Source organism: Centruroides sculpturatus, unplaced genomic scaffold (assembly GCF_000671375.1).
Source record: "Centruroides sculpturatus isolate CEXI.00-Female unplaced genomic scaffold, Cexi_2.0 scaffold579, whole genome shotgun sequence".
NCBI classification, from domain to species: Eukaryota; Metazoa; Arthropoda; class Arachnida; order Scorpiones; family Buthidae; genus Centruroides; species Centruroides sculpturatus.
This window is the reverse complement of record NW_019385005.1, coordinates 184,155-196,233: the sequence shown is the minus strand read 5'-3', so window position 1 is coordinate 196,233 and position 12,079 is coordinate 184,155. Positions and strand designations below refer to the sequence as shown.

The 12,079-nt window shown below is 27.7% G+C and overlaps 1 protein-coding gene across 1 annotated transcript in view; it reads right to left on the bottom strand.

The window, feature by feature from the left end:
• LOC111633281 overlaps positions 1–12,079 on the bottom strand; it is a 55,956-nt gene that overhangs the window by 34,853 nt on the left and 9,024 nt on the right. Inside the window, exon 3 of the mRNA XM_023377818.1 lies at positions 2,336–2,610. Coding sequence (XP_023233586.1) covers positions 2,336–2,610 — 275 coding nt within the window. The remainder of the gene's footprint in view (positions 1–2,335; positions 2,611–12,079) is intronic.

The following is a 12,079-nucleotide window of genomic DNA, read 5'->3' as shown; positions in this document are numbered from 1 at the left end:
TTTAATTCAATCCAAAATTTCTATCTTTGTTTGAAGAGTTATAAATTTCCTTTTTAATGACGGTCCTTTCTTTTCATTCGGCATTGTTATGGCTAAAATTTTTTCAATCAGTTTTGTGGACAGTAAAAATCGCAAAAAATAACTTTTCTTCACTATGTTGTTAAAAACATACACCCAATAGAAGTTTATACTGTATTTTGGACCATTTTTGCTATCCCCAGTTATTGAAACAGTATAAATGATGGAAAATTTAGTGATATATTTGAGTGTTTATGGTAACTGATGCACATCTGTCTAGAAACTGGTCTTCCCCTGAAACTTTCAAGGGAATAACACTCCAATGGTGACAAATAGCTGTTTTCAAGGACATTTAGTTCTGTATGCTGAACTGCAGTTCGTATCACATGATCCGTTGCAACTTTTGTTATGTGAAAGATAATTCATTTCTAAATACCGTAAACTGCGTTGTAAGAAAATTTCCACATTTTTCCAACCGCGTTGGAGCGAAAACGTGTTGTAAAGGTACCGTGTTGTAGGAGGCCTACCTGTATTTTCAAAAATACTATCACATATGCTTTGGTACCCTTCACGAACATACTGCCCTGGGGGTCCCAGAAATTAATCGAGGTGTGTTGAAAAACTCCAAAAATTTGTTTGGGTGTGGTCTCTCCCAAATTTGTCAGGCCCCTTTTTCATCATTAACTTGAACTCAAAATTAGCTTGGTTAAAGGTCCTCTTAGTGTCTAGAGGGCAGAAAGAGTAAAAAACAATCTACAAGAAACCAAAGTTCCATCTTGAATTTCTTTAACCCAGTGATATTTCCAATTCAATGGATATATTGATCTTTCATATCAGGAATTTTTACTGTGAAAGGTATCATGTAAAAGGAAATTTTCAAATATATTTGATTCAGACATGAAATCTGAAGATAGTCATTTGACTCTCCACAACTTTCTATAGAATGGCTTCCTTGTTCTCCACTATTATCAACCACAACCAATTATTTCATTAATAAATCTTAACTTATTTTGAAAAATATAAAAACATCCATTATATTATATCTTACAATCAAACTATGTTTATTTACTTTCAGACTGTTGTTTATTACTAATGTAAACTTGTTTTCATTGTTCACAACTGATTTATTTTTATTCCTGTGGAAACTGTTTGAATAACTTTAATCCAGATGGAAAGTATTATAATTTTTTCCATTGAAATTATGATCTTTCTTTATTCATTTAGTAACTTTTAGCCTAGCAATAAAGTTCTCAAGAATGAATTAAAGCTGTTAAGTGAGGAATGGCTGTATTTTTACACCATAACAAAAAAATTTATCTTTGTTGATTTTGATAATGTTTACAGTATTTTGTTATAACACATATGATGCACAGTTTTAAAGAGTATAAATAAATCATTCATATTCAGTGATATTCTAAACCAAAAGTTTCAATATATATTCAAAGTGCCAGATAATAATTTTAAAAATAAGGACTCAAATAATCATTATTGATTTCAAATTCATAAAAAATGCTATTTTCAATGACTATGTTCCAAACTCTTCTTATTTTTTTTTTACAAGAATTACTATTAAAAAGCTAACATTAATTAATTAAATATAGAGAGTATAAAAAAATCCTTATAGAAAAAGGCAGCAGGTAAACAAGTTAGTCAAATATACCACAAGGATACTTTTATCTGTGAATAAGATTTATTATAAGTAATAATTTCCCGCAACACTATTATATAGAAAATAGACTATTTATACAAAAATTTTTATGAAACTTAAGGTGACTATATCAATTTAAAATGTATATTTATATGAAATACTATTTAACAAGATTTTACCGTATTAAATCATAACATAATAGATTTATAAACAACCCTACTAACCTGATGCAATGCAATAACACACCAACAATTGTCATAATTTATAATTATTTATTCCAAATTATAGCCTGATGATTTATGGCAATTGTTGGTGTGTTATAACATAATAGATTTTTATATAATTTTCAAAACTCACTACCTTCTGTTTTTGAGGAATTGAAACTAAACAATTTGTAATCATAAATAAAATTTTTAAACTGTCATTTATTCTGAATCAATTAAATTTAATATTCTATGAAAAAGACATATAAAATTGAATTAAATATTTAAGAGCTTAAAGTAAAAAATACTCAATACAAAATTTCTAAAGTTCATAAATTTTGCAAAAACCTACTTCACAGATTTTTTAATAAGAATATAAATTAATTGATTCAATCAAAATCATTTAATTAAATTTATAAATATAATAAATCAATAATATTCTATTAATACATTAATTAATACATACTTCTTTTACAATATTATACAACTGTTCTTTTCTATGAAGCAGAAGTATTAACCATATTAAGAAAAATCTTTTCAATTCTGCAATGATTTCTGAAATTTCACATCCTTTAAGGGGGTAAAATACACTTTGAATTGTATCATTAGTTGATATTCTTTCAAGATATTTCAAACACCTTTGGCAAAATCCTAAAGCTGTTTCTTCATTTGTTTCTTTGATCATTAATTCAATCCTAGCATCTAATAATTCATCTGGTTCAGATGCCAAAAATTCAAAAACTGTAATTAAAAATGTCATATTATAATATTAAATTTTAAACTTCTGTAAATATTGTAAAACTTTATATATATATGAATCATGATTTATATAATTAATATAAAAATACTGAAAGATGATAAAAATAAAGAATATTATGAGCATAAACAATCTGATGAAATCAAATTCTACAATCAAAATTGTAAAAACTATAGGCAAACCAACATACTTAAAAAAATCATATCGATATATCCATATTTACAATCTTGACAGTCTTAATAAATTTATAAAAACTATTAAGAAGTTTCTAAAAATTAAATTGTAACAGCAAAATTAGTTTAAAAGAGTTCTATAATATAATTTAACTATTAATATTCAATAGAATACTAATATTCTATAGCAAACTTATAAGAACTGAAACATTGCAGCAAAAAAGAAAAAATCATAATTGATCTGCTTTCTTATAACTAGACAGCGGATTTTAGGCAAGTGCCTATTTTTTTTCCTTGGCATATACAGGTATACCTCGCCTTACGTCAGTAATTGGTTCCAGGAGAGACAATTTAAGTCGAAAAACAGCGTAAGTCAAATTTACTTGTCTCCGTATTTACTTGTCACTAGGCTAAACCACAAATAACCATTCCCAGTTCTGTATTTTATTTATAAATGCATTTTTAATAATATATGGTTAATAAGAATCTATTTTAAGCTTACAAACAAATTTTAGTTTTTAATATAGTATAGAAAAAAAGTAATCTAAATTTATGAATTCATGTACATACAGTACATACTTGTAAATGTACTGTAAATGTTTACAATTTGGCGATGTTTACAGTACATCACGGACTCTTTATTTGTGAATGTGGTTTGCTCTAAGACATTACAAAATAAGATGATTTTGTAAGGTTAAATAACAAATACAGTTATTAAAATTATCTTGCAACAGTAGAAAATAAACTAATTTATATTAAATTTATCAATATCGAGTGGCGCTGACAACGATGCCAAACGGTAGATATTGGAGCTACCATGGAAAACACCAATATTGAGCAAGCACTTAAAGACCATTAAATAAGATGACAACACAGAAATACAGACATTTTCATGTTTCATTCTCTAATATTTATGATGATTATATTAACATTTACTGTAAATGTACATATTTTAATATGATTTTATGTGCTTTAATGTTTTTCTAGTGATATTACGACTTCAATATTTGTGGCAGACGAATGTAAAGTTGAATAAAATGACTTAAACTTGATTTTTATTTTTCCGTATATTTTTTGACAAACGACGTATAATCGAGAATGACATAACTCGAGGTATACCTGTACAGTACATGGCTAAGATCTTGTATGAACACTTTTCATGAACATTTAGACCGAAACAATGGTACTGTATTTTATAATGCCTAAAAATGCTTATTTTGACGTTGCTGCCTATTTTTGCCTAAAACACAAAGTTTAGTCTGTTTTCATATTTTTAAAAAGTTTTTATTAATTTTTCGTTTCATTTTCCGCAAAGGTTTACTTTAATTCTTAAATTAAACTGCTTAAGTTTCATTTTTTTTCCTGAAAATGCAATCAGACAGATTCATTTTTTTATTATTATTGATTACTTATATTTAAGTCCCAGTGCATGCATATCCCAAGCAGAAAAAATTAGAATGCAATAATAACAAAAATAAATTACACCCCAATGCAATTTTATAGTAATAAAATTAAAACTATATGAAATATTTTAAAATAAATACTTTTATTTAATAAATATAGCATTAGAGATGCTTTATTTGTCATTTATAGACAGCAGATTTTAGGCAAATGCCTATTTTTCCCTTAGCGTGTAGATGGCTAAGATTTTGTACTAACTACTACAGTGAACATTTCTTCAATATCAAAAAACTTCTGGTCACTTTAGCAGACAATGCAGTTTGTGTAACTAAAGCCAAGAAAATTTTGAATGACATTTATGTTCAGAACAAGTTGATGTACAGTACATCAAGTGTTATTTCACATTCATTGCAGATACTATTACTGCTCCTGAAAGTAGTGGGAAACCTATATATGAACAAATTGATCTCCTCAATAGAGCAAACCAGAAACTTTGTGATGCACCAGGCACTACTACAAAAAAAGTGAAGAAAGAGTTGAAAGCAGTGTTTCTAAAGAGACTCGGATTAAAGTGCTAGTTTATTGTGACTGATATTTTGGCAAGAAAGAAGAGCAAAGGTGAATTCCCAGTTCATCTTCTTCCAAGGTTGAAATATTGTCCATTATCTTCAGTAGATGTGGAACACATCTACTGAAGATAATGGACAAATGTTCTTTCTCTGCATATAAATTTATGCTCTTTCTCTGCATATAAATTAATTCTCAGTGACAAATGTTGCAACTTTTCTATTGAAAATTTGGAAAAAGTGCTTGTAATATGTTATGTATGAAGCTAACTATGGGAAACAGAGCAAATAAAAAATGTAAAGATAATTGTTTGTCTACTTTTGTGTTTGCATCATTCTGAATACGTGCATTTTTGTTTGGAATACATATGTTAAATAAAAAATTCGTCATCCTGATAAGTATGTTAATTGTTCACTGTGCAAATTTTGACCACCTATTTTTTGTTTATAAAGCTTAAACGACGCAATTTAAGAGCTTATTTTAAGCGCCTAAAATGCCACTTTTAAGGGCCTATATGTCCATTGTCTACTTATAACTTAAATAATTAAGTTTATTTTACAATAGTTATATAAATAACTTTTTATTTAATATAATGTATTTTATAACTCTTCTAACAATATTTTATATTAAAAGTTAAATATGTTTCTTTTCTTCACTGTACATAACCAAATACATTGTCAATTTTCAAAGCAGGTTAGCATTTAAGACATTATTTTTTATATATTTTCAAAACTTAATTTCTATTTATTTTCATATAGAATTTCTTTAGATTAATATTACTAACTATAAATTAAATCTTTATATAATTTCATTAAAGCTATATTAATTAATTATAGTTATTCTATTAATCAAATCTTAACTGATTTACTGATTTATTTTATTTTCATTAATCAATGGACTAAAAATATATATCAATACATTCACTGCCACCCATTACAAGGAAAATTTGCACCAAATATACCAATTCATAAAATATACCATTATTTTATACAGAATAAGAATAAAAAACTTTTTCATTTAAAGTACACTGTAGGAATTATACATGGCAATGTAAAATTGAGTCATTAGCACCTATTTGAAGACATAAATAATGAAAAACTATTTACATAAGTATTTTATTGGGAAAGTAAAAAAAAACTAAGTAATAAAATATAATCTCTAAAATATTTCTCACACTTCAAATAGTAATAAATTCTAGTGTTTTAGTGATGCAAAATCATGTCATCAGCATACTGAAATGAAGGTCATATGATGCAAAATTGTGTCAACTGGCAGCAAACATGTTAATTAACAAACAAAACACTTAACATCACTCAGGTTTCTAAATCAATTTATTCATTAAAAAAAAAATTGAGCAATACAGTCCTGGTTAAAACATAATTATCTTAATTCACATTATGGGGTTTAAACAACAGTTTACCTAATTCACATATTTCTTATATTTTGTTCTTTGTCTTAAAAATTTCAATCAAAATAATCATTTTTTTTTTGTAACTAACAAATCTGTTCCAATGTTACAAATTACAAATTTGAATACAATTATTTTTATTGAAGTTGTTTTCTGATTAATTTTTATATAATCAGAATTTTTCGAGTTTGAGAACCAACCATTTCCCGAAATTCTGACTTGCTAACAACACTTTCATATACAAAATAAAATCCATCATATGCTTTCTTATGTGATCCTTAGATTGCCTTTTATAATATACAAAACAAAAAAATTAATCTCTACAGAAAATGAAAGTCTTCGTTCTAAATTTTATATCTATTTTTTTTTAATCATACCATATTCATATTAATAGGATAAATATTGGAAATAAATAAAAATTATTTAATACTGAAAATCAAATTGTTATAATTATCTGTTTACTATTATCATCATAAAGTAAAACTTGTAATAGCCAAAACTGCATAAAAGTCTTATAAGCTTTCCAGCTTAGGCATGCTGAAATAAGAAAGTGCTCACTGATTCACAATGCGAACATATGTTCATTAAAAAAATCTGAAAATACAATATAAATTCATATATATATTCCCAAATAGAGAAAGAAAGTACACATTCTAAATGAAACTTCTTTGTGTTCTCTCATTGAAAATACAGACTTTTAGATACCATCTTAGATTAAAGCAAGTAGACTACTTGCTTGAATTTGATGGTGTGTAAAAGTCTATATTTTACTCCCTCTGCATTTGTCTTAGTCACAATTAACAGTAAAGTATCCAATGTTTTCAGTAATAATTTATTTACTTTTACATGCCACTGCATCAGGAAATCAGAACAACCTTTTCACTATTTTAAAATCAAAATAAACTTAGGTCAGGACATATATATGTAAAATATAGCATAAATGCTCATTCTGAAGTTTCTACCAAAATTAAATACAAAATTAAGTAGAACAAGTTTCTTCTTTTTACACAAAATTTTCTATCAAAGTGCAGCTAATAAGTCTCAAAATTTCATTTACTCTATATATGAGTTTCCTGGTAACAATTTTGGTGCACCATCTGTTTTTATATTTTATTTAAAAACTTTTTATATTTTTTAACTATTATAAAATGGCAAAAAGCTTAATTTTCAGGGTAGGGATGAGTTTTATAAAAAATTGTAAATGCAAATAACAAGTAAAATCATTATTAAGTCCGACCCTACTGGGGATACACAAGACCCCATTATCTTCCCATCCCCTTGACCTTTAACTATCAAAATTTAATAGCATCAATCCCTCTAATAAACAAATCTCCCTGCAAAAATTTCAGAAATTTTCAACAAAAAGCATAGAAATTATTAAGCTTCAAACAGGGTGAATAAAATTGTGCCACACACACTAGCATCCATACATACAGAAATTACCCCAAAATTTTTTGCATTTATCAATGTTTCAAGGAGTCGTAAGTCCAAAAATGTAAAAATCATGAGGGTCATTTTTTGACCAATTGCCATACTTTCCTTCTGTTATATGTAACAGCTGGAAAAGTAAAAATGAGTACATACTTTTAGCTGGCACATGTAGAAAGTGAAAGATGTTTAAACCTAAATTTGTTGTAGGATGTAATGTACATATTCAACATTATTTATTAAAGTTTATTAGTTTTTATATATTTCATTTCACTGTTTAATATTAGGATCTTGTCAATCATATTAACTGCAGTTTTTGTGTCAGTGTCGTAGAACCTTAATCACATATATCGTTTCCAAAACTATTGACAAACTCATTAATGTCAATTATTTTAAACTAATTAATTATTCTCTAAATTCCTTCTTATTAAAAAAAAATAAAACAAATACAGTAGAGCCTCGAAAACTTGGCCTAATGTGGACCGAAGGGTGGCCGAGTTTGTGAAAATGCCAGGTTATCGGGAATGGGGTTAAAAAAACTAAGTATGAGTGTTTCCTCAGAAAATACTGTACTGTATTTGTATGTATTGTTTACTTGAGAATAAAACAGAGAATAAACTGCCCAAATACCCTTAAACAAAGGAAAAGTACGTCCTTTACGAAGGCATAGAGCCTTTACTACATGAAAATGAAAATTAATGAATACACTGTGTACAGTAATTTACCTGATAAGACAGACCCCAGAAAAATAGTTTATGAGGCATAAAGCTGTCTATAATAAAAATTAATTAACTAAGGATTTTTTTTGCCCTGCCAGGGTGTGGCCGAGTTATCTGGAGTGCCGGGTTATCGAGTGCCGAGTTTTCGAGGCTCTACCCTGTATTAATAAAAATGAATTTACCATAACATATTTGTCAGGTTTTTGATTAATACTTGTTCAGTTAGTATCTCTGAAAAATGGACAATTGATGTAAATTAATATACAGTAGACCCCCTATAATGCTTAGATACGTTCCATGCTAATCGAATTTTACGTTGTAGGAATGATTAAATACATGAGCCAATCGCAGCCCGATAGGTGGGAACTTTACGGACTAAGGCTGTTCGAAAGGTTTTCTTCTATAAAATTAACCGATTCTAGACTAATTCCACTCAACATTTCCAAAACACGTATAATTTTTTGGGAGTAATCCGTATAAACTATGCTATAAACAAAAATTATAGGATTACTTACCGAGTGTGTACCGTTCGACTATGCCGTTGCTTAAAGCTGGTTTTCGTTGCGGAACAGCACATTAAACGGCGGCCGCGATTTCTAATAATGAATTTTTCGCAGAAAAATAACTTGACCTTTGGAGACATCATTAATATAAATAATTTTTATGGCCGTTGAATAAGAAGTGTTTCTTTCACAAGAAATGTATAAAATTAGTGCTGTATTAGACTTACGGTACCTAATTTACATACTGTGCAGACGATAATAAACTCAACTTACTAGCCTAAAATCTCCGTAGCGTGTTGCCAGGCGGCAGAAAGCATATATATAATTATAATAAAGTTACAATAAATTAAGTTAATATATAATTATATATACAGTACCTAATTTATATATAATTAATATATAATTATATGTACAGTACCTAATTTATATATAATTTATATATAATACTAAACAGACAATAGCAAACTCAATTTAGCCGCTCCGTAGCGTGGCGCAGGGTCGGAGGAAAGTAGTTCGGCTGCTCATCCACTATTAGTCCAGACTCTATCAATCTTGTCGCGAAACGACGTTATAGGAGGTACTTTATACGAAAGTTGCTACAATTTTTTCGCTATGTTATAGGAATTGTCGTTATAGGAACGTACGTTATAGGGGGGTCGACTGTATAACACACAGATTTCCATTCACATCTTACAGGTTCCTCCAAGTTTCACCTTAGAAGTCTACATTCTGAATAAAATTTGTAATAACACCAAAATAAATGCAATTTTCCAGTTTTCACAAATTTTCATTTTAGGAGGTTCTGCCTCTTGTAAGTTTTATGGTATTATCGATGATATTTATATATTTGACAATAATAGTTTTGTGCAAACTAATATTCTCTTTATAATTTAACTATTTGAGTTTTCCCCATATTTTCAATAGCAAAAAATTAATGATTATTAGATTAAAATTTAAAAATTACATCAAAACCACTGGAATACCATTATTAATCTATAAACAGATAAATATTTATCATTACTGATGTATGTCTATCAGTTAAAAATGCAAAAGCTCCTAATTCCAAGTTTTCATTCCTCTAGAAATTAGAATACAGTAAGACCCCGCTTAACGCTAATTTGATATAACACCGTCTGCTCGAAGCCTAAAAAAAAACTCAAAATTTATGCTGATTTAAATTATCACAGCATTTTATTGATCATGAACCAATCAGAAAAAGGTGGCAAAAAGGTGTACTTTCTTTAAATCTATGTTTGTGTGGTGCAATTTTGGAAAAAAATATAACATCATGAATGATATAAATGTCGACTTAGCTTGGCAAGAATTAACTGATAAATGCATGAATGAAGTGTGGAAGGAGTTATGGCTGAAGATATCCAAGAATTCTCAATGAGAAGAGTCTATCACTGTATCGTTAGGTTGATCAAACTCAACCTAATCGATACAGCAGGACTAGGAGATGTAGATGAACAGGATATTGAAGAGTTACTGCAGGTTTCTGGCGAGAGTCTTATCAACGACGACCTTCAAGAACTGGCAGAACAAGGAATTCATGTAGAACTGGAAAATAGTGATTCTGAAAGCAAAGAACCCAAAAAATTTCTCTACATATTTCCTTAGTAAAAGTTTGGTAACTATAATTGAAATCGTTGATCAAATTGTAGCAATGATCTAGATTTTGAAAGGCATGCAAAAGCAAAACGAGGTATTTTGGATGCGATCTCTTGCTACCGACATTTGCTTAAGGAAAGAAAAAAGCAACAAATGAAACTTCATGACTTTATTGCAAAAAAACAAGAATTTCAGAAAAGTCAGGACCTTCATCACAAAAAATGAACTAATTAATATATTATTATACATTTCTGTGTGCATATGTTTGAGTGTTATTTAACATATATTATTATACAAATTAATATAAAAATGAATTAAAATTAAAGTAAAATTTTTTTATTTTCAGTCATATGTTCTTCTATCCCTATTTACTCTATGCTAAAATGATCTTATTTAATGCTGTTTCATTTGGCACTTTGTCATCTAGGAATGCATTCCCGCATTAAGCGGGGTCTTACTGTATACTTATTATATGCTTTATTTATCTTTATACAGAATATATAAAATTTATTCATTAATTCTATTTTATTCCATTCCTAAATAAAAATTAATGTTAAGCATAAAACTTTTAAAACTTTAATGATGTGATTTTCATAAAATACACAATATTTTCAAAATCATTCATTCTCTCTTTTTGTTTATTATCTTTCTAAGCATTCAATACTTCCAAAATCTATTGTTATAATTTTATAGCCATTGTTTTCCAATGTGTGATATAAGCTAATGGATTTTCTTTTGATTAATTTCCTTAATCATATCTTTCTAGGGATCTCATATATTAATAATTAGTTTGTAAAGTAATTCTTTCTTTTTACTTTGTATGTATGTACACATACCCTCTCTCCATAAACACCCTTGAATCATTTCATACAAATTTCTCACTGTTATTACTTCATATTAAAAAAATTATTCACATTTCAATGACCATATATTTAAGAAGTTTTTTAAATTTCTAATTAATATTTTAAAGATTAAATATTAAATTCTTTAAAATCTATATTCAAATATCCAAATATAACCTTGGAGTTTAGATAAATCACTTATTCAGCAAATATTATTAAAAAAATTAAATAAAAAAAATTGCAATTTTTGTATAGATACATGGAAACAAGATTTCTTAAACTCCTGAAATACCATATTTATGTATGTATAGGATGCCAAGTTATACCATAATTTTTGAAAACAAATTTTGGAAAAATAAGTTATTCAAGCTGCCATTTACTATAGTAAGATTTGAAAGATTTGAAGTATAGTAGAACCTCAATTATCCGGACTAATTGGGGATGAAGGTAGTCCGGATAAAGGAAAAATTCAGATAATCAAAACAAATACTTTAATTTGTCTTTTAATGATAATACAACACGTTTTCTTTTCGATGACATATCGGTAATATTAAAAGTAAATACTGTATTTAAACTGTGATCAAATTTTCAAGAAACAAACGTTCGTATTGAATTTGGACTACTACTGACCAAAGGCTAACAGACTACCTATTGTTTAAAAGGCTCTCTGGTAGCACAAGAAGACGGATTTTATAAAATATTTTTATTTTATAAAATCCGTCTTCTGGAACAGTTGAAACTGCATTTTTATGAATAAAAATTTGACAAACTATTTCGTCGCGTTTGCGGCTTTTAAGTAAT